This window comes from Melanaphis sacchari, unplaced genomic scaffold (genome assembly GCF_002803265.2).
Source record: "Melanaphis sacchari strain LSU unplaced genomic scaffold, SCAv2.0 Contig4_pilon_pilon, whole genome shotgun sequence".
In the NCBI taxonomy this organism is placed as follows: domain Eukaryota; kingdom Metazoa; phylum Arthropoda; class Insecta; order Hemiptera; family Aphididae; genus Melanaphis; species Melanaphis sacchari.
Window position 1 is genome coordinate 4,621,792 of NW_020271335.1, and position 26,031 is coordinate 4,647,822.

The following is a 26,031-nucleotide window of genomic DNA, read 5'->3' on the forward strand; positions in this document are numbered from 1 at the left end:
AACCAGGGGCATTCGAGCACAATAACCACTCGATAATACACTCGTCGCCGTGACCTTTTATTATTATTGTGTTACGTATTTTATATAATATAACTATATAAATGTATATAGTGTGTAGTGGTGAATGGGTATTTTTCCCCGAATAAATGTGATGTGAAGTGAAGTATCTACGTGTAAGCGCGTCAGTGTGTATGTGTGAGAGAATGTTGATTTGGCGGAATTCAGTAGCACGAGAATAATAATGATAATAATATGTAATAACGAGACGCGTGTATATATATATATGTAATAATGCATACAAAAACTCACCTGTAATAGAAAACTCTTCTCGCCTTGTGATTATATATATTTGCGAAAATGACCATTGTCCCTTTTGTTGTACTGTGCATTTCTTCTATTCTTTTTTTTTTTTTTGCTTGCGTGTGTCCATCATATTATGTACTGACGATGGTACTTGACATCCGAGACGACGACTGTGATGACGACGCTACGTGTGAGGGCATCGAAATAATAATAATACTAAATAATAATAGAGGGATTTTGCAAACATATTATTTTTACCTCGTTTCGAACCCACCCCGAGGGTTGCCGCCACCGTCATCAATTTTGCTAGCAATCGGTCAAATTTCTTTTCTCGTCTCGTTATAATAATAACATAATACAATTGAACCGCATGAAAACGACTGCCGCATCGTATATGTCGTCTGTGCCGTAGAAATTAATTCGCGTGTATAACAAGTAATTCGAGACGCGTTCTTCGTCTAGATTAAAATAAAACTGTGTTATTGATATTTCGTTAGTTACAATATTATAGGTACATAATATGGACATATGGTTATGGTTTCAAAAACTGGTTAGGATCTGAATAATTTTTGATACTATCTCGTTTGTACTCAGTCTTTACCTCTATATTTCTCATATATGATAAATTTTCTCGTTCACCTCTAAAGTCCAAACTTTCGTTAACGATTCTTATTCACGGAAAGTTAAATTTTGATAACGTGCGAGGTACTGATTCGACATAACTGCAGAATGCGTTTGAGTTCCTTTAAAGAAAATCACATACCGTTTGAAGTCTTGGATAGTTAGGTTATCGCATAAACTAGTTTGAAATGGAACAGAATCGAAACTTTTCAACCGGAACCGTTAGAACCGTAATCAATTTTATCCGCTTATAGGAATAATTTGTCGAATATATTTAATAGGGCGTTTAGTTTTTATATAGTATAATTTTTGAATATTTTAACAGTTTTTGTCGTAACGCTTTAGCGATTTTAACTTTTAATTAAAGTACCTACATTTTTATAATATTTAACACAATAAAAATAATTTTCTCATAACGATACATTCTACGGTTACTTGGTCGATACATAGAAAATAACAGAAAGTTCAACAAGATTAAAACCACATGCTTTGAAAAAGGAATCCGTAAAAATATTGTTTGATATTCTATTCCGTTCCGTTCCGATGTACACGTCGCTTGCCTTTTGATCAAAAACTAATATAATACATGGAATACTATTTAAAAAAAAAACATTTTTTTTTTTTTCGTTTCGGTTTAGTCAGTTCTATTTTGTTCCAAATTAGTGTGCTACAACCTTAATGCTGTATAAAGGACTTATATATTATAATTTATAGTATTCAGACTTTGGGTGCATACAATATGCACCTACATTAAATGTCGATGACTCTCGAAAACTTGCCAAATTTCTAAAGTTGCTTTTCAAAAATTATAATATTATTTCGGTGCGCACTTGTATAACATTTTTTTTTTCTTGTACTTTATATCAGCAGCATGACCGCCATCACACAATGCTGGCCAATCCGTACGACCCGTCCAGGGACCTGAGCCCGAACCTGCCGACCACGTCGTGCCGTGGCCAGGATCTGACCAACGTGTTCGGCGTCGTTGGCATGGTCGGTGGCGGCAGTGGCGTGCACGGACAGTGTTGCACGTTCAAGTCTGAGTTCGACGACGACTGCACCTCCGCCGACTGCTGCAACAACAAAGTGTCTCCGCCGCCGCCGCCGCCTCCGATTTCCGTCATGGGACGCGACGACTACCGCGGCGGACCGCTGCAAGCCGTCCCGTGCAAACAGGAACTGGACACCGGCCACGGGCTGGGCTCGTCACCCTCCGGACACAATCACAATCACCAGCTACTGCACCACCATCACCACCATAATCTCGGCGGTGACTACGGGTCGCCGCCGGAACCGTCCTCGTCGCCGCCGCCGCCCGGCCACATGACGTCTTACGGCGGCGGTGGCGCTTACGAGTCGTCGCCGCCCGCCGTCGACATGATGGCCCGGCCGAAACGGGAACAGGCTGAGGTGAACCTGTGCGACGGATGCGGTCTGAAAATCCTCGACCGTTACTATCTGTTCGCGGTGGACAAGAGATGGCACGCCACTTGCCTGCAGTGTTCCCAGTGCGCTCGGACCCTGGCCACCGAAATCAAATGTTTCTACCGGGACGGCAACATTTACTGCAAAGCCGACTACCAAAGGTGAGACAGTAGTTTTGTTTTTACATTTTATCGTTTACAGCGTATGAGGTAGTTTTCGCGTCACATTGTTATAATAACGTGGCGTGTTGACCTGAAGCGACGGGAACACTTATTTCTAGTTGTTTCACATTATTCGTATTTCGAATACAAAATACGCGATTTCGTAATAGATGAAATACCAATGATATCGTTGTCGAAGTCTCTTAAAAATTACGTATATTATAGTCGATTGATAACATTAATATTATATACATATGTGTATAACACTATAACATATTATATAGGTATTAACGAATTATATGCTTTTGTAGCCTATCAAGAACCGTACGTTACATACTTTTTAACGTATTAGTAAGACAAAGTTATCTATTTGATTTAATTTGTAAAAAGTATTTTTAGAAGGTACATTTAAAATATATATTTGAAATATTACTATCAACAGCTTATTTAAAATACTGGCAGTATTGATTATTGTCCATCCCAATGGTGATGACGATATTAGTTTTCAGAGACAATAGTATACTATTCATGTATACCTTTCAATGATTTTACTTTTCTAAGATTATTCGTTTTCTTATCGAAAAGTGTCCGACCGATCATGAAACGTAATTTCGTAAACAAATTATTGAAAGTAAACGTACCGTAATTTTTCGTATTAAACGATGGGTCATCCTATTATAGACGATTACAACTCTTATACGCATACACACACACACACACACACACACGCACACATATATTATGTGTATACTTACACATACCTATCTTTGCGTGGTAATACTCTTTGTAGCCGACCGTAGTGGGTCGTGGGGTGGCAATTATTCAACGTCTCCGGGCGCGTCCGCGATAATATAAATTAAATTAAATCGCGGACGAAAACTTCTGGAAGCAATTAAAAAATATAAAGTCCTGCGACCGCCGTGCGCACACTGGCACCGGACCAACAGACAACCACACAACCGTTGCGTCGTACATACAATATATTTATCTCGTCCTGTGCGTCCCGCCGAGTTATTTCGTGGATCACCTATATACGTATATATTACAATATTACGCACGTGCCCTGGTCGTCGTGACCGCTCGATCTCGCGAACGTATATCTTCTTGTCGGGTCTTCTTGTCTCTTTCACTCTTTTTCTCTTTCTCTCCCGGTGGTGCACGCGTGGCCACCAATGTACACACACGCGCCACACATTCTTCGCGCTTTTAATTAGACTTGAGGGAATAGGAGCAGAACATATATATAACAGACACACACACACATACATACATATATTATAATAATCATAATAGTAGTGTGTTCGCGTGTTACTCAAAGCTATATGGTAAATCGTTAAATATTTTTAGACGAAAACCGTTCTTTTGCGGTCGTTTACGCCTTGAAGTGTTTAACATCCGTATCTGATAGTCATAATATTACAACGCCAAACGCGCATAATTCACTATTGCATTCTACTGCATGCGTAGACGGTTTCTATGTAAGCTGCTTCCCGTTTTTAATTTTTTTTTTATAAATTGCAGCCCGGATATGTTTTGTATGCATGTCAATTGTGGTATAAATATTTTTTATGGAATGAAATTTAATATTCAGTTAAATTGTATTTAATTAAGTGAATAACGTCAAGGATATTTTCGAAAAATAATTTTTTTCCTTCCATTTTTCAGACTAAGAACTGGTAATACAATTAAGGTTTTATGATTAAAAAATGTATTATTAAAAATTAGTAATCGATTAACTGCCAAAAATTTGAATTAATTTCCCACATGAATTCTAAACGAATAATTCAATTTTTTATGTATATTATATAATATAATGTACATGTTTCCCATAATTTTTCTACTTTTTGTTTTCTAGCTTTTAAAACTAATAAAATATAATACGCATTACTTAATTTGCATAACTTCTTAAAATATCTCGTGAATTAATTGACATATTTAAAAAAAATATCTGGATCTTAAAACAGTCAGCTTTTTTTTAGGAAAATTTATACCTACTCCGGGATTCGCAGTGTCAGGTGTCATATCATTATAATTATTTTATTTATACATTCGCAATAATTATTATTATCATTGTATTGTATCATCGGCGGCGGCACGGTGTCGAAAATAATAATAATAACCGTCCAAGGTGATTTATCAAACAGCGGGAAACGCTCGGCACCTGCGCATGACGGGCCAGCAGTGCACGTATACTTAAATACACGAACATACACACACACATATACAAATACCTTTATAAATAATTTACATTTATATTGCTATTCGTTCGGGATGCTCCGCAATTAAAATATATTACCGACGACCCGAAATTACACTCGCTGACCTGGTCTCGGGGTTTTCGCCTCGTTTTTCGCTGCGATAACGATCGCTCGAGTTTTGCGAGCACATAACATATTTTATGACGATATTTAACGTGTGTATTCGAGCAGTTTGATTATTTTTTAAGTACAAGTATTACATTACAATTATTAATAACGTATAGAAGACTTATACGCTCGGTGTACGCGCGCATTGCACACGATAATAATATATCATCGTATTTTAAACTGACGTACCCGAACATTATCCATAAATAATTAGTGCTCGAATTTTGTTTAATTTACATATGTTTTTTTTTTTTGCCCATAATAATTATTGCTTGGATAGTTTTCCATTTACATGAATTTCATTAATTTACGAATTAGACAACAAAAGACGATGATTATTTATTAGGTTTCTATTGAAAGCATACTCGTACTTCATTCATATTTTATCATTTTCTAATGTATATTAGATGTTTTAACATAAATATTTGGTGATATTTCGTATTATGCAGATGAAAAACTTTGATAATTAAAAATTAAGTTTTTTATTTGAGATTATAATTTTGTGGCTGAGTCTTATGTCTAATAATATATAAACTCCAAAGCTTGTATTTTTGTATATTCATCGTGTAACGTGTATTATATACGACATATACGTTCATTGTAAATCAATAATTGTAGATGCAAAGAAAAGTATCGATACAGAATCTTATTAATATTATATACCGTTTAAAATGAACTAACGCCTAATAATATTAAAAATAAACTTGTCATAATATTGAAAATGTATAACCGCGTGTGGTGCAAAGTCATGAATACTAATCATTTTTTTTTTTAATATGTTCTTATTTTCTTTATTTTTAATGCATCATAACTGCACACATATTTCATAGGTTTTTTAGAGCTTTAAATTAACAATAATATAATTATTATTCGCACGATGTCCGTCGCGGCAGTGAAGACTACCGGTGACGATGACGGCGGCGGCAGCGGACGGCCGAGTGACGTGTGAAATTGAAAGGTGTGCACAACTCGTTTTACTGTATAGGTACACACACATACACACTATAATACTATATTTTATACACATGTAAATATATGTATATTATACGTGTAACCATCATACGGCGGCGCCGGGGCGTGTGAGTGTGTATGCGAGTCGGCAAGTATGTATTATATATATATACGTAGTATGAGTCTTACATATAGGTGTATAGTATGAGCATATTATATTATCATTATTATTATATAGGCGAGTCGTGTAATACGTTTACGATTTGTGCCGACGAAGAACGCGCGGCGGCCTCGTGTCGATTCGGATGTCTTAATTATCACTTTGGTATTGCATCGTCAACGCGCGCGTCAAAGAATAAGGATAAAAGTCGGTTTTCATTCTTTCGTTTCCTTCTCTCTTTCGTTAGTACTATGTACATATATATATAATATTATTATGTACCTCCCTGCGCAAAAGGTCACCGGCTGGGCTGGGGGCCATTGTGTATATGGTTCGCCGCCGTCGCTGCCACATATGATGGGAACGACTACGGCGACGACGACTAAGACGTGTGCAGGTACCAGCTATAACATATACGCCGAATACATACACAGTTATCCCACCTATACCTCTATGTATACATGCTTGTAAAAAATAATATACTACGCAACGAAATCGTTACGAGACACACTGATGCACCATCATGCGTATGGTAAAAAAAAAAAAAAAAAAAATAGAGAGAAAAAAAGAGAATAACTCGGCAGAGCGAAAATCGCCCAATCATTGTACCCCGCCTCCGACCGGCTGTCCGGACGGGCTCTCTCTCCGCGCAACTCTTCGATCTCTTCTCGTTAGTTTCATCTCCGTCGGCTATTATACATATTATATACTATTATATACATACCTATACGAATCAGTCGCACAATACGACCATGTTGTGCTCTGTGTTTGCCGCTCGCGCTCTCTTATCGGCGGTCGTATCGGATCATCGCACACTGTGCGTAGACGTGACACGGACGGACGACCTGCTGCTGTTGCTGCTGCTGTTGCTGCTACACACACATACAAATATATATTATATTATTATATTTAAGTACTATTGTGCACCGTGTAATTTTGTTTCGTGAATTTGCCTCGTATAGGCGACTTCGAATACTCCGCAGGCGGCAGGTTAATCCGAGTTTGTATGTATATTTATTATACTGATATATAATTACGTTGAAACCACCCTATTTTTATGTATTATATTATTATATACTATATCATCCCTGCAGCCTGCCGTTTATAAACAATATTACGTAACTTCGAATTGAGAAAAAGTAAAAGAAGAGGCCAAAGGGACTCTCAGTCTTGACAAAATATAGGGACCCTCCAAATAAATAAACTCAACTTAAGTAGTGAGAGGTGGAGCCAACCTGCATATCCTGCAACAACAATCAAATCTTAAACGTATGATTATAATATGTGAGTATTCCTGCAGTGATTTGATATTGCTTATAAATTATAATAATATAAGCGGTTGTAAGTAATATTTTTAAACCGGAATTATCATTTATATTCGCATTAAAGATATTTGTAATTAATTTAATGTTGGTGAATTAATTATTATTTTTAAAATTAAATAAAAATTATATTTTCTAGCTGTTTTTGCATAATTTATCATAATAATAAAAAAATTATGAAATTGTATTTTAATATATAATTTAACACAATCTTAGAAATATAATTTACAAAAATCAAAAATAATCTAATAAAAGAGTACGATATTTTCTATAAAACAATATATACCATCTCACTGCTATCTGACTGCAACTGCGTACATCAATGTACCTATTGGATATATGTTGTATACGATGAAAATTACATAACAATTGCTAGAACGTTAAAAGTTGTAGGTCACAAACATCGGATATTTTACTGAGATCAGCTGTTTTAAATTATTCAAAAATATTTCAAGATATAATAATTTGTGTTCAAATGTTTTTTTCGTTTGTTATATGAATTTATTTGATTAAAAAATGTAGTAAATATTAAAACATATTGATTAATTTAGTACCTATTGTACATTGATATATTTAAAAAAAAATGTCTGTTATTTTAACAGCCTTTTGATAACAGTAATATTATTATTTTATTATTAACTTTTATTATAGTATTGTTGGTATTTAATAAAATATAAATGCAGAGCTTACATCAATATTAGGTATATGATAATAATATTAATAATACACGTCCGGATATGTAGTAAACCTATTATTTTAGGACGTTTAATAGCTTATGCCTTAAATATGCGTGCCTGAATTTTAATAAACATCAATTTAATACGAGTACCTACACATTAAAAAGTATTGGTTTTAGTTTTAAAATATTTGATAGAATGGTAAAATTGACCTTTGATATACTCAATAAATTCATAAAAAAAAATTAAGAATAAATGGATCTGAAAAAATTTTAGTTTCTTAATCGTCGAATTATGTAACCACCAGTAGTTTTTTTTTTAACAAAAAATATTGTACAATAATTATTGCTATATTTAGGTATATATAATGTACAACTTTGTTCTATTTAGTATTTTTGACTGTTTAGTTTTGTATTCTCCAAGGTTCATCTATTATCGGTATATCATCATATATAAACTAGGTTTATACGTAAAACTGTGCATAATAATATATAGTAAATAGTCATAAAATGAAAAACACGAAATTTCAAACTACGTGTTGGGTCTGTTCTCGTGTGCGCCCTTTGTCAACCGTGCTCCGCTTAATAAATAACGTGTTAATGCGATACGACGATATACACATTATATTATGTTTTGTTGTCTCCGGCTTTTTATACCGAACCGTAAACTGTGTAAAATCTTAAACTGACCAGCGCCGCGGGAGTCTTGTGTAGTGCGCGTGTAGGCTATACAAATCTAATACGTGACGTTATGCCGATGATCGTCGCCACGCGCGAGAAGATTAAATAATCTATGAAGGTACAAGGTATAGACGTTAAGAAAGATGCTGATGTTAAAAAGTTGTCAGTGACATTATAACTAAAAGTTTATTAAAATACTTCTTGAATACTTAATATTTTATGTACTATATGACATATTATGTTATATACTTTGTAGTGTTTGTATTTTAGTTAGTATATCTATTATCGAATATCTTATAAATATATATTATCTCTTCAACCCAGGACGTTCAACAGTTATTACACAAGTATGTTGAATCATTTTTTACATCATATTTATTTAACACCAATTAATATTGTCTATGCACGAAGTATATAGGCTCCTGTAAAATAAGATAAAGTGGCTATAGTGCGATGTGCTTTACATTTCGGTCTTGTCTTTGATATCTTTTTTATCTGTTTTTTTTTTTTTTTAATTTAATTTTAATAGAAAAATTATATAACCTTTTTTAATTTTTTTTTATTTAATAATAGATAAAATAAAATAATTTAGAAAAAAATAATATACTTACTATATAAATATTATACCGAGTTAATTAAACATTTGCTGGCATTTAATCCATTTTGATGAGTAAACTATTAAATTTAAGAATTTTTAGAGAAATAAAATGGTGTTTAACAGTTGAATTTGTTAAGTTGAAAACTATCATTCTTATAACATATGGTAGTACTTATTATGTATTATTGTTCAAGTACATATACATTCTAAGCGATTTCGTTTTCAAAGAACTAAGAACCAGAATGTGCAATCGTAATTTTCCTTATAAAGTGACCCAAGATAATTTTCTCTACTCTGTTTTGACCGTTTTCGAAGGAATACTGTATGTTTAACCGTGCTCGATTCATGATGAAGCGTAAATCTTTACGTCCATTACTCCAGCGTGGGGATGAAAAAATGTCAAGCAATTTAAGTGGACATTCTCGCGTTGAGGGAGCGCACGTAAAATAATATTCTTTACGATATACCTACTTATTACTCGTGTTACCTGAGTTGTGTGTATAATATAAATATATGATCACATATATATATATATATATATATATATATATATGATAAATCGTGTTCGCGCCACAGCAACAACAAAAAACCCTATAGATACATATGCGAGTTCTCACGTGGAACGAACGGCCTTTTGGCATTATTCGCTGTTATCCCAATAATAATAATAACGATGATAATTTAATAAAAACATAACAGTCAAACGATAAAGGGCACGCATTATTGCGCATTGTGCCATTGTGTCCACTATGACTTGGCACAACCCGCGACCCTCTCACTATAAAATATACGTATATAATATTATATCCTTTCTCCGTCCGACAGTCGGCTGACCGTGATCGAAGCTGATCATGTGTACGTTCACGATGACTATCGCTGCTGGCCAGCGGTGGCGCACCAAACGTGGTTATTATTACATATCATTATTATATCATAACGTATTTATTATTTTCAGCAATCGTTTACATTGTTTGTTATTTTTCGTGCAATAAAATACCCAATGTGTATATTTCAAATAACAATATTGTTTAAATCATTGATTGAACTATTAAAATCATTTTAATACGATTTATCGAAAATTGTACGCATATATAATGATGTCTTAATAGTATTGTTAAATTATTACAGTAAAGACATTCAGTAGCTTAATTGTGTGATTGAAAAAATATGTCATTTCGTGTCGTTTACTGTTAAAATAATATATACATTTGACACGTCCATCTGTAATATGTTCGAGGACTGCAGAGGTTTGGAATTTGGACGAAAAAAAGAACCGAAACGACTTTGGTTATGCATTTTTTTAGTATATGTGTTCTGGCAACGATAGTCGTGAAAAAAAGAGAAAGGCGGCGTCTTAAAAAAAAAAAAACAGGAGCATATAAAAAACGATCGAAAGATCCTTTGAATACAGCGTCATGTGCGGTGACAAACACGTGGGTCTTATATATTATGTATATGTATGTACAACACATGTAAACGGCGGCGCGTCCAGAATATTTTCTATACCAATATGCACACTTGATTTATGGCGCTTATATTATATATATATATATATATTGAGAAACTCGCGAAAACGGTTGGCGTATATATCTAACATAACCTTCACACCCTCACTACCACACCTCCACTGTTATCCCGGGAACCGAGAACTGTATAATACTTTTGCTAGACGCCACGATATTATAATTATACATATATATGTGTGTGTGTGATTTAACGATTTATGATCGACGGGAAACGTACGACGCAATATTAATAATAGTAATAACACGACGTGGAAACGAGTCTGGAAGAAGTTTCGAAGGCGAATTGTGTGGTCGATCCATATATACACCTAATATACAAGTAGTGACTATAGTAAGTCATATATATATATATTGTTTAATAGTATTGTATGGTTTTTCATGCAGCGCAATGAACCACATGTCCCTTGCACTGCAGTCGCTTGCACGTGATCGCAGTTAAAACGTGCCGAGAAAAGATCGCGAGACTACGGTCACGGTTGTTTGGAAGAGCAACGGTGACGTGGGGGTGTTACTGGCGCAATGATTATCGCGAAAAAACAAATAAATGTGCGCTGCGATGTACTGGTGTAAGACTATTATTTGAACAATAAAATAGTAATAATTAAGTTATACAACGGTGTACCTTCTCATGATAGACGATTTAGAACTCCGAGTATCTCGAACGACTGTATTATATTAAAATATGCATATTATAATAATATTACACTTAAATTTGCCTCGAATGTAATCCGACACTAGATACGCGTAACACATAACAATGTCGTATTGCGCCGCGTTGTATTATATACTATACGCGATGGGTGCAAGGACCCCCACGGTTGGACGCGAACGCGTCTGACACGTACAACAGTTTTTTTTTATTGCATACTTGACAATTTTTTCGTTCAAATCTCAAACGCCGCTTACAGTCCGAAAGGTTTAAGTTATCGTCATACGCGTAATACCTATACTACGATATAATGTATGATACAGTCGTAAACGCGCGTAGATGATAGGGAAAAGTAAAAAAAAAACTAAAATAAAAATGAAATAATACTACAAAAAACCGCGTCCAACACGATGGCGCCCCGCCGTGCACTGGACTAAACTGTCTAAGTGCGCCTCTATATATTATTTTAGATACTGTTATTACGATCTTCTTATTATTATTCTCCGTATTCTCGGAAACGATATGATCTCAGACGCGTGCCTCCGACACCGGTGTACTTGCATGTCGTCTATTATAATAAAAATAATAATATAATATAATATAGTTGCTCCCGCGGTGCATCCGTCTCTTGCAGGTCGGCGTATTTCTATAGCGTCTGTATGTATTGCAGTAGTTGCAGCAGCTGATTTTGTGTCATTCTCGTCAGTATTTTATCAAGCTTGTCAGCTTATTTAGCTACCACGAAAATAAGTATGACGATAGCTATATAATGTATATGTTTATATATTTAAGAAAGTCTATGTATCTAGTGTATCTACTTTTGTGTAAACCGATGCAGATTATGTGATGACCGAAATTTTTTGGTTTTCAGTAGAAGTCTACATAATATGTGTAGCAGGAAATTTCTTTTATACTGTTAAAACGTTTAAATAAAACGCATAACTGCTACGTCTTAATTAGATATTTTGATTATTTATTTCGCACCGTGGAGTGCGAACTTGGTATAAAATAGCAATATACATAACACAAAAACCCTTTTATTGCACATTCGTTCTTTACGATAGTCGCTCATATTTTGGCCTTCCAAAATATAGTTATACACGCGTGTATTTATTTTTATTTTTATGTTGCGTTTCTCTCTCTTTCTCACTCTTAACAACAGTGATGTGTGTGTGTGTGTGATATGCTCACGCATATACGTGTGAATCTCTCATTGATGTTATCTGTTACGACGGATAGTTACGTAAAGATAATGCGGCACACCCGAGCCATCGGGATGGAAGAGTGAGAACCGCGCGCTGCAGAAGTAACAAGACTTGTGCACGTACGTTGTACACGCATATGCACACACACAAACACGCGCGCTCGCGCACAGTAACACACTGTACACCTCTTATGACGTCCCGTGGTTTTAAAACGATTTTTTGAAAAGCATAGACGATACTATATATGTTTGCGCGAACGATGCGCCTAATTAACACCGTAATAATAACACATACGGAACAATGCGTTTCTGTTTTGCTAGGTTTACAAAAAAAAAAAAAAAACATTTTATCTTCGTCATTTATTATACAGCCTACCTGTTTTTATAGTGTTTATTCGTCGTGTACGGAATGGGGCTGTACATTCTTGATGTTATAGCCGTTGATTTTTCGGACTTCAACCGACCCGGAACTTCGCAACAGGAGACATAGCGCGCTGCACTCTTGAGAAAAGCATGTAATATACATATAACATGCATATTACATCTCTTAGTACACCGACGCGCGAACACATCGCGTGTCGTGTCCCCAAAAACGGATTTCCTGCTGCCGCTGGCCTCGACGCGTATATATTATATTATTATACTTTAACGTAGAGACGTGTAAATGTGTTCGGTTATTAAAAAAAAAAAAAAAAAGAAATGATAGTAATAACAACAACAACAACGACGACGATAACAACCATAATAATAGTTATTTATGTACTCTCAGGAGCAGCTGTAGTGCGTGCAAATGCGAGATCCGTAGTATATATATTACCTACCTTTTTATGCACCTATATAACACTATATATTAAGTCGGGTAGACTGCCACCCCCAGGCTTAACAACGCGTTTATTAATCGTTTTCGCTTTTTACAATCACAAGCTACAAGGTGCGTCAAACTCCTAAATTCGATTTTTTTGCTCAGTAAAGCGCGTAACGATGAAAAATAAAAAAAAAATTCGGTACCATGGGTCACTGTCGTGATAGCGACGGCGTAGTAATATGACCTAGTACGGAACCACATCTTTATGCATGATGTTTATTCATTTAATATAATTCACATAGCACAAATTTTTGAGCTACTGTTTTATTGTATTGTAGGTACCTACATATAGTAGTAGTTCACGGTCCCGCGAGTCAATCCGACCCGAACCGTTCCGCGGTAAACGCGACACCGCGACACAGATCGTCGATTTGGTTTCGTATATTTTATATAATATATAATAATGCTTGCAGGCGCGTTTCTCGGAGTGTCGAGTGGTAAATTATACACCAGTGATTATGTTATACATGGTCGTCGTATAATAACTACTGGTAACAAAAAGTGCGGTGACACTCCGAGGCCTGCACTTTGTGCACAATGTAATAATTTATGACACATAGGAATAGGCGTAAAGAATCCAAAAAATTAAGTGATTCGAACTTCCAACAAGATTTAGAACAAAAAGATTCGTTTAATTTGATATGTTTATCAATATACGTAATCTAATAATTGATTAACGCAAGTTAATTATGTATAATATTGTATGCAAAACAGACTATTTATTTATTTTGTACTTGTTAACAAATATAGATACCTCCTATAGTAGACATTCAATGACAATGTATGCTTGTTTTCAGCATAATATGTATAAAAATATTTTTATTATTAAGGATTACATATCTTTCGATTAATGAATAAATTATAACTGATAAGTCCGGTAATCTATCTTGAACCATTAACATACCTACGTGTTCTAGGTTCTCAATTATTTTAAGTGTTAAGCACTCTCTTTGCATCCCTGTGATTTACCCTAACGAATAAAATTATACATGTCGAACAATATAAATATTTTCATTTTCTCTGCGGAAATTTTTCGTGCGTTTTCAATGCATATGATATTGTAATAACGATAATATACTAACCCGACGACGATGCGATCAGTCGTATGCGATAACCACTGGATGTGCGCGGTGCCATACCGGTTTAGACGCACGAATCAAGGTTTCTGCACCGAGTTGGCGAGTCACGACGATGCACACGTTAAAAAAGAAAAATACTACACCGTTCTATTGCGGTGTAGATCCAGTAATACTATCTATACACAATAACAGCAAAAGTAACATGTTTGGTAGGTATATATTATGCGAACAAAACGCAGGTAAACTCGAAAACTGGACTAATTTAGTTGATGGTAGTTGGTTTGGAAAGAAGGAATTAAAGGATGAGAAAGGGGAGATGGTTGGTGAAAATTGGATGTAATCTGCAACGGTGTGGTGCTGTTTTACGTTGAAAATCGTGGCGAATATCGCCAACCTGCTGCCTATAGAATATTATAATATTATTATCATGTACTGCCACCAACGCTGGAGCAGGAGCAGCAGTTTGCCGCTTTTACGAGATCTGCGATAAGTGAGCTCGCAATCAGGTTCCATAGAGTCCTGATACGATAAGACAATATATATATAAAATATTATATATATATATATATTTATAATAATATGTGTGTATCGCATAAATCGTTTTGAATTACGCGTGGAATGTGCTTGAGAAAGAACACTCCTTTTTATTCTATTTTTTTTTTTTATTCACGCAATATACCTACGTAATTGGGCGTTACTGCGATATTATAAATGATATTATATTTGTGTGTGCGCGAGACGGCGGGCGGCGATGATAGTGTATATCGGTATTTTTTCCGCAGTTTTCGTGCCCAAATCTGGACGTGTCTGACGACAATTTCTCCGGACAAAAACATTTACCAAATATAACGACGGTTTTTTTTTTGTGGTTTTCACATAAGTGGACTTGAATCCGACGGTCGTCTCTCGCTAAACTGTAAACCGTTAAAAAAAACGAGCGCACACGCATGCCCCCGGGTGTTATTTTTTGTTCTCGTGTTCACACTCTCGTGCACGGATAATAATCATATTATTGCATCTATATATAATATATATTACGCAAATAAACAAACAAAACTGCAGAAACGGTGACGATGGAAGTACACGCTGTACATAGTTACATATTGTATATATATATATATATTATATTATGTTATAACATTAGAACGGGATAAACACTAGTGTAACAAACAACAACACGGTAAATAATAGGTACACTCATTGAACCGGTAACCGGAACACACACACACCGGGGGGATGTAAACCGCCGCGCCCTCGACAGGGCATGGACGAGGGCGGTATCTCCGGTATCCCGCTGAGGTATTTTTATTATTATTTTGAAGACCCCGGGGAGAGGACTACCATCGGCGGCGGTTGCAGTAGCTATAGCGATTACGACGGCGCGATATACGTAGGAAATAATGTAGTATATTATTATTATATATTATACGCGTTTCTGTGCATTATTTTCCCAACGGCCCCTTTTGTTCGACTTTGCTGTTCGACCACGCCCACACTGGAGGTGCGAAAAAGATCCAACGGTCGCCTTCTCTCCCTACTGCAACCTCTTTTAGGCATATCAAAGACACACGCTGTGCGACCACCTTTCCATTACTGTGTTATAAATACACACGCACACGGTCATCGTAAATAAACGTCTCCGCGTATATTATTTATATGTATATTATTATGATGAATGGGGAACACGGAAATCAATTGTTAAAACGAGCTACGTGTTGACGTTAATGATTTTTCGATATTTTCACGGGATGATAATGATATAATATAAGTTATAACACACACATAATACATAAAAATGATCTATGGTTCACTGCAAAAATATTTAAAAGTACTTATATGTTATTGGGACTAAACGGGCATATTTTTGGCTTTGAATAATACCGATTAAATATCTATACTTTTCGTGCAAATGTGTAATACTTATAGTAACACATGTTAAAACCCTTAAAGTCGTCTCGCTCTCCAAGTTAGCATATGAACTTTGTCGGATACTGTTAATCTATGGTAAGGTACAATGGAATACGTTTATCATTTTGTACTTCTGTTTCTTTTAAAACCTTGTCGACTAATATGCATAACGCCCTAGGTCCCTAGTCCAATTTAGTCTTAAAACGATTGCAAGAAATAGTGTAACACAATATTTTATGGTCGGAAACACTTTTATTATATTAAAAGAAAAATAAAACCATAGCATATGTTGTAACATTGTGTTTTTGTGTCCACAATATGTGCTACTAAATAATATATCTTGTATGAATAATGAATATGTACTCGTATGTGGCCGTCTATAGTGTCCTATACAAAAAGTTCGAGACGAAACAATGTTAAGTTAATCTTCCCCGTAGAACTGCGTAGTTCGATTTGCTGATAGTACTTCTAAAAATGATGAATTCCGGAGACACACCGCACTCCCCCGAATATCACACGCTATCACTAGCATATTATACTATCGTTGAGTTTTAATATTTATTTACCCACTCCAAACATATACTTGTTTCGCGGGGCGAACACATGATATTATTACGTATTTAAACATTTCAAACATGACATACAATATAATATTTAACACGGAATATGTGCGTGTTCGCAGGTTGTACGGCATACGGCGGTGCGGCCGGTGCCAGGCGGCCATTTCGCCGTCGGAGCTGGTGATGCGCGCCCGGGACACGGTTTTCCACGTACCGTGTTTCAGTTGCACCGTCTGCTTGGCGGTGCTGACCAAAGGCGATCAGTTCGGCATGCGCGACGGCGCGGTGTTTTGCCAGCACCATTACCAGCAGTTCGGGCCGCCGTCCGCGTCGCTGCAGGCCCAACAGCAACAGTCGCCGCTGCCGAGGACCATCATGCCGCCCGTCCAGTCGCCGTACCCGTCGTCCCGGGCACTCGAGTCGCCCGCGCCCGGTGCCGGCGCGTTCTTCAACGGCGGTCCGGCGGCGACCGGTGCGGGTGGCGCGCCCGCCGTTCCCGCGCCCTCTCAACCGCGGCAGAAGGGCCGACCCAGGAAGCGCAAACCCAAAGACTTGGACGCCATGACCGTCAATATGGGTGAGTGTCCAATATTAAACACGCAGATATTAAAATGAAATAGGAACTGCTAGTCGACATTCGGGAATGAGCAACGATTTCAATTCACCATTTTAAAATATCGATTCGTATACCTATTATACGTCTTACGATATGTATGCTATTGTATACGCAGAACGTTAAACATGTATATCTTAAGTGTCTTAAGTGTTTTTAATCAAAAATTGACGTTTTCAAAATACTTTACACTGTCACAGCTCTTTTCAGGTTACAACAGTTTTTTTATAATATTGTATAGTTACTATAATGTAGTGATGTTACGAACCCTTGAAATTTTCGAGAACGAACTGAACTTTTTTTAAATTTAATGAACTCGAATCAAACTTTCGATTTAATATCCAAGCCCTAAACAAACCTAGCTATTCAAATTGTACATATAATTCAAACTAAACATTACAATTATCTTAAACATTTAAATAAAAAATATTGTGCCAAAAAATTGATGATGAAAATATATTTCATTTACCCTAACAATATTTCTATTTTATTTTTTATAGTTTTTCAGCGTATAGCAAATAAAACATTTTCTACGAACTATTTAAAAATATTGAAAATTAAAAAAAAAAATATACCCATACTTATTTTTGAAATTTTGTTGGTCTTAGTAAAGAGTTTACAATACTAAGATATTATTAAACAGGAAATAAGAAAAGTTAGATGATTAGATCAAATTATAAGGTGCTCCGAAATTCTTTCTATAATTTTGCACGTTTTATTGCTCTAGAGTAATTATGATAATATATATTAAGTTTAATATTATTTTTTTCAACATAAATCTCTAACTGTATTTAATATGCGGTGTCATAATTTATTTTTTTATATACAATTCAAAGAAATATTAGATTATTTAAATTCGTCTCTATTGTAGGTTTTTTATTTAATGCGTTTTAGATTACCGTCAAATTTATAGTATAAAAACAAATCTGTCGGTATTAGTGTTTAACAGCACTGGCGCACTGCTGTAAATAAATGTTTACAGATTTATATAATTTTAATCGTTATTCATAGCGAAGTCTCCGATTATAATATATAAGCAATATAAACATAAAATACACGTGTGCAATGCTAATACGTTTGAAATCGTTATAGGTTCTATTATTACCTATTTTATATATCATATATACATGTATACAATAGCGTTTATACATATTTTTCGACAAAACATTTTTTTTTTTTTTTTTTTTTTTATAAGCTCTGTAAAAACGAATAGTGATTTATTATTTTTATTAATACTTCTCTTAAAATCTGTCAGATTCACACGAAGTAGCTCGTGAGAATGTATACCGACTACGAGTAAAAAACGATATAAAATAACTATACCTACTACACATGTGCATACATGTACACCTATGTACCGTTTCTCCACGTGTGTATTTCACAATGATAGGCAGAAAAAAACATACATCGATATCGCGCGTCAGAGTGGAGACGATGAAAAAAAAAATAATAATAATAAAAAGGTGTGCGGGTTTTACATTACACATAATCATATATACTCATATATTTTTTATAATAGTTTTAACTATTATATTGTGAGTGCGCGAGAGTGTGGGCTGTGAATTAAACATGTTCTAAGAACTTAAAAATTATGCAAAAGTGTGCACTTTAAAATAATGTGATTGCTCGTCTTAACTGTTTGAATTAATAACTGTGAAAAGTTTTAAAAAAATCCTGATAGTCACTAAAATTGCCGCAGGGCATTGCGCGAACCCTTCCGTTTTTATCTGTATGTAGATGTAGATGGATATAGTTCTTGATGATGACCATATTTTCACATGAATACCAACCGCAGTTGCTATATACTCGCCGAACATATGAAAATAAACCGTTAAAGCGTCATAAAAACTGTATAGTTATAACAATAATACTAACGGAAATAATATCCGTCCCAACTCCTGGATGCGTGAGACCGACGACGCGCGGTGAAATGTCTTCATCAGCGCCGAGTGCGTGGTGGAGCTTTCACTCGCACGCGGTTCGTCTGAGTGCCGTGAGAAAACGATAGTAGCGCAGCGCCGTTGATGACAACGGAGAATTATACCAACACATAGGTTGGTATATAGATTTTATAATAATAAGTGTATATATATAATAGTCGTTTTAAAATGTTGTGCGCGTTTGGAACGTCTGAATTATTATATTATATCGATTGAAGGTACCTGTATCCGTATAGCAGCTGCAATATATACAATGATATGAGCTGTTAAATTATAATATAAGATTGTGTCGACGTTTGATTATTGGATCGGTTAAATTTCAAGATTTTATAACGTTGCAAGATATTTACCTTACAACTTTATGTATATAATGGCGTATTCGTCAGTAAATTAGCTGGTTTTGTGGTCATGCAAAGGGTGCGGGGAGAGCGACAAATTTGTATAGAAAATTAACAATTTCATTGGAAAGGGTGGAACGATTATTTTCATCAATACTTGTGGCTATATTTGCATATTAAAGTAAACACACACCGTATGCTACGATTACATCCAGTTATTGTCTACCTACGTCATTTTAATAATGTATACTATCATATTTTATAATGTTTACGCTCTCGTTAAATATTCAAATACACTTGACGCCGCGGTTAACATCCAATAAATATTATATTGAAAGTATAATATATCAATATGTTTAAACATGTTATAATAGTTATAATATATGCTATACCCATGTAATTTTAAAGTTTTTTATCGATCGTCGAATATAATGTCGAGAAATCAACTTGTTACCATATTTTTTATTAACGTTTACTGTCATAAAATATAAATTAGGTATATGTATATTTGGCAACGTGCACTATTATAATATTATACACCATTGATCACTGAGGCGTGAAGTAGCAGTGAATTTTCGGCAGAGATAAATATCAACGTGAAAATGGTTTATGATACGAACATCGATATAAATTATACAGTGGTCCAAGACATGCGCGTGAAATCTCAGACACGGCGGCAGCTGTATAATATGAGTTTCGGTGTACTTACCTACATGTTAGATGTAGGACATATAGGTATTATTGCGTGGCGCGTGCACGATATTTGACGAGATTACACGCTGGAAAGTTGTTTTTGTTTCTGTGCATGTATTTATCTTATGTTTGGTTAAAGTTTATACGTACGTGGTCGCGGAAAACACGATCCGATATATAGTGTGTATACGTCGCGTCTCCAAGGCCGGTTTATAGGTATATATATTTAATTATTATATTATACCTATAGTATTTATTGGTGTATGTATACCAACATATAATATGCTGTCTGTCCGGTTTTGTGTTTTCTTGGCCCTCATTTCAAACGCTGTACCAATGGATTTCGACAAAGTTATCGGATTTAATAATAATAAAAAAAAAAAACAAAATAATAATAATAATAATAATAATAATGTAAAACAAATAAAAAAAAAAGAATTAAAAAAATAAAAAACCGTATATATCGGATCCGATTCCCACAGTCCACTGCAGCATCGGATTAGTACGTAATAATAAATCGAGGACCTGCTGACAGGTCGATGGCCACCGGATAATAATAACGTGTGGCGGAGGGAAAAAAATACACAAACGAACGCCTCTCCCGTGTAATGATCGATCACGACATTTCGCGTGCGTGCGTGTGCTTACCCAAGACCTCCCCGGGTCACCGGGTTTTAATCGGTGACTCGGAGATCATATACATACTAATAATATGTGCACGTAAGCGGTATAATATGTACATGCGTATGTACACACACATATATATCGTGTATGTCGTGTGTGTCAATGGGGTAGATGTCCGGAGGTAATAAAAACGGCTGGAACCGGTAACCTGTATATTTGTATAAATATATTTATTTGATCATCCTTGTACGTAGGTATTAGACCTTTTTCGAGTATATTGGTGTATAGAAAGTTATTGAGTTTAAATTTTCAACACTGTCGTTTTTGAAGCAATTTCGTAGTATACAAATGTATTTGCAGAATATTATGAAAATATAATATATTATTTTACCTACTTATACTTAATTTATGATTCTTTTAAATGTTATACTATATTATGTAAATTAAAGACAATCTTGACCGCGTTCAATAAACTTCTCCTCACTACAAATTGATGAAGTGCTATAAATATTATTGTGATATACTCAATTTTTACTTATCGTATACATTACAAGTATACGAGTATAATACTCGTAAATTGATTTTTTCAATGTTTTTCATAAAATTTGAATTTATGTAATGATATGCATTAACGCATATATATATAACTATTGTAGGTATCTATTATACCTACAATGATATTTGATTTTAAATGTTTTTCTCCATTCATTCAAAAAACCATTGTCGTGGTTGATGTGCCCGCACAGTAATAATAATCGTCTCACAGGTTAAACGGGGAAGATAAAACAATTATTGAGGTATCCGGTGGCACCCACGAGTTGTGTCGATGAAGCGTGAAGGTGAATCGTCTGGTGGTTTCGTTAGGTAAAGATTTGTTTATATTTTCCCTTCTGCCGCCGACGTTGTCCTTATACCTATAACTTTATATGTATATATATATTATATTTTATATTTTTTACCGACCCGATATTAAACCATCTAAACATTACATATTTTATGCTTACCATCATTCGGTAGTTATGGTGCATGGTTATGCGGTTTTCTTGGGAAAAGTGCTGCTGAACCGTTTCCCAACATGTTTTCAATGATAATATTATATGTGTCGAGGACTGCAGTATGAAGTGAAAAAATAATGATAAAGAAATAACCGTGGTAAATGAAGATCAAATCGAGGCACGAGTACGGAGTGTCTACTAAGGCACCTTTGTGGTTGTGGTCGTATCGCTGTATCCGATTATGTATATGTATATACTATACATATTATATATTTTACACAAAAATTATATATCTGTATAATATAGTAAACGCGTCACCACATTAGTAGAGTTTGAGTAGTTGAGTACTTCATAATCAGTGCATGAAACTACTTTAATAGTTTATAATAATATATAATGTTTATATTTATAAATTCTTTTTTAATTTTTATATTTATGTACATAAATTATTAATACTTTAACATAATATATATTTTAATGTTGGCCTCTTTGTATAAAACATAATATCTAATATTTTCAATTTTGTATCCTTTCTTAAACTACTTATAATTAATTAAGCCTTACTTTAAGGAAACAACATTTTTAACATGTTTTTTGAAATTGGTCTTGAACAGAGTATCTTCCGTGACAATAATTTGAACTTTTAAGAAAATGCTATAATGATAATATTTGTTCAATAACAATGTTTAAAATGCAATTTGATTGTTTGATGGAAATGGTATTTTACATGAAAATCGTTTACATCAATACGTGATAAAATTTATCGTCGACGGTTATGATATTAGGTCTATTTGTTATGAAATCAGGATCTAATCAGATTCGTTATACCTATTTATTTTTTCTCAGGTACGGATATCTAGTACTTAAAGAATATAGATATTTTTATAAATTAAAATTTTATTTTATAATTTTTATCATTAAACGTATGGAAAAATATATAACCCTATTCTCTTAGTAAGGGTAATTGTAATTTGTTTTTTTTTTTAAATATTAATTATACTTGTTTACTGTACACGAAGTGCAGTTTAATGATTATTTTTTCATCTTTTCGGGTACAAATTGCAGTAATAACTTTTATGATAACCGTATATTTTACAGATATTCAATAATACTTAAACCGAAATCCTTTTTTTCTGTAATTTTAAAAATCAAAATTGAAAATAGAACGTTAAAGCTCTGGTGTCTATAATATTACTCCTTTATTTTAAACAAAAAGTTGCCAAACCGTGGAGCTACGAAAAACAATGCACTCTGTTTCTCATCGGCCGTTTCCGAGTTGATCGTCGGAAGTACCTACTTGTGTGTGCGTGTGTGCGTAATCGATTAACCACGTCTGTTGGGTGGTTTTAAATCCGTTCCGGCCGAACGACGTGAACAAATGAACCGCACGAGCGAACCCGCGACGGGTGCGATCACCTGCAGCAGACCCGCCGCACCACGTACGCACATTATAGTGTTATATTATACGTATAAATATATTTTATAAACGTATGACGTATGTCGAGCCTACTCGTCAAGTCCCCACGCGTGTACCTATATATAATATCATATTGTCGTATGACGTTACGAGTGTTAAAAGCACCTCCTCTATTTCATGTACGCCGATTAAAGAAGCGTATATTATATTGTAGGTATAATATTATTTCACTTTTGCCCGTTCATGTGGGACTCGGTCGCCGCCGTTGCCAGTCGGGTTCACAGATCGTGGGAACAACCGCCACCGCCGACGCCGCCGCGTGCTTAGCCGACCGCGAAACTAGCCTACCCCCGGTGCCTACCCTTTTGCCGCTTTAGTATAATAAGGTTTTGTGTACATTATAAACTATGCGTATGCACACACAAATAAAAATCTAATCATCCGTAAGAGAAAAAAAAACGGTACGTGATGTCGATAACGCGAGCGGTTGTGGTCTATCGTTGTATATTATTATCATCGAATGTGAGCAGACGACGACGACGACGACCATAGTGTCTCGTGTTCAAATTGGACGAAATCAAATTGTTTACTGCACCGCGTGTGGGTACAACGCGCGCGTTACCGTCTATGTCATTATACGATAATAACGCCAATAATCGGTGCGCGCGCTTGTTATAATAATATGTTAAACGTAAAATAAACGTCCATCGCACCATTTCACTATGTATATTATTATAATAATGTGATAGCGTACGTATCACATTGAAGGGTATACAGAGTGATTCACTGATCATGCTACTCCGTTTTTTTCATTTAATCTTGCATGGTTTAATCCTGAGGAGATCTAAACTTCTGTATTTTAAATAACGACCCCTCATTTCTACTATAAAACTATAAATTGTTTAGTAGATAGTTTTTCTAAGAAATTCGATGTACTATCTAATTCAAAATTAAAATGAATTATTTCTCAGGTTTTTAAAAATAGTTTATTAAAAATATAAATTAGATGTAATACTAAATCTAGTGTTTATTATACTTGTAATATTTTTACAAGCTATTTATGTTTAAAGATTGTTACTGAACACTAAAATGTTCAAATAGATATAGCCTTAAAATGTTTTCCACATCTATTATCATGGATCTATTGTATCGTTAGTGTGCAAAGTTAAATAATTTAAAAACTACTTTTTCGAAATCAGATTTTAATACATTAAAATTTTCAAAAAAAGAGATAATTTACAATTGAAAAGGGGGTGGATTCTCATTTGAGAAACACAAGTGTATGACGTACTTCCACAAAACAGACGTATGTAGTACAAACAAATCTCAAAAATTTGAAATATTGAAGACAATTATGGGGTGAGCATGATCAATCAATCATTCTGTATATTTTATATGGATTGAACGAGAATAAGACTAAGATCTTGACAATGACGATGATTTCGTGAATGGACGATGTACACGCGTAGACATGATTATACACACGCGCGCTTGTGGTGGATTGGTCTCCGAGAGACACTCCTCGGCGCCCAGTGTGGTGTTGTCGCTTCCGTTCGCGCACGCGGTAATCGGTTTCCCATTAATAATACCCTCTGCACACCAAACACAATACTATACTATATATTATATATACGTATAATAATAATATAATGGCGTGCGTTATACAAACACTTCGTATAAATTATATAACATGATATAATACGCTCGCGCGTGTGTGCATCATAACGGTTACCTCATGCCTGGTGTATACAATAATAATAATAATAATATCATAACCGTTCTCGAGTTTAGGTCGTTTCCGTTCCGTCTACACCATGTACGCGGTTATATGTTATATAGTGTCCGGATTGCGCGTAATTGATTTTGTACCTAGCTTACGACTATAATAACAATATAATCATATAGAAGAAACTTCTTTGGGTATATATAGCGGGAAATCGTTATTTTTGTATTTATAAGACCAATTGCGATAGAAATCAGTCGCGCGAGACACGTGCAGATATCGTGCAGTTTTCTTCTATGGCAAATTGTGTTTACAAGCGGTTTTTTTTTCACACGCGTTAAAAAAATCAATTATGATATTATATTTTATTCTCTGCTACCGTTTAATCTTTTATCGTTTGTAACTGGGCAAATTACTATATGCCATTTCCTTGTTAAAAAGGTATATATATACTACAATAGCGCGTGATTATGGTTTAGCTTTTGATAACTTTAACAGTCGACTAGTTTAACGTGCTTGTTTAATTGCCATTGTCGTTTTATTAATCTATTTAATATTGTATATAATATTTGAATATAAATTTTTTCCAATATTCTGTCATATTTTCGGCCAATCTAATGTAGTGTATATCTA

The 26,031-nt window shown here is 34.7% G+C and overlaps 1 protein-coding gene across 2 annotated transcripts in view; it reads left to right on the forward strand.

The window, feature by feature from the left end:
- Positions 1 to 26,031, forward strand: part of LOC112598739 (protein apterous-like) — a 54,999-nt gene that overhangs the window by 15,768 nt on the left and 13,200 nt on the right. Inside the window, exons 3-4 of one of the 2 annotated variants that reach the window (XM_025345322.1) lie at positions 1,792 to 2,510; positions 17,178 to 17,632. In XM_025345322.1, coding sequence (XP_025201107.1) covers positions 1,792 to 2,510; positions 17,178 to 17,632 — 1,174 coding nt within the window. The remainder of the gene's footprint in view (positions 1 to 1,791; positions 2,511 to 17,177; positions 17,633 to 26,031) is intronic. The other variant, XM_025345323.1, reaches the window with a different exon arrangement.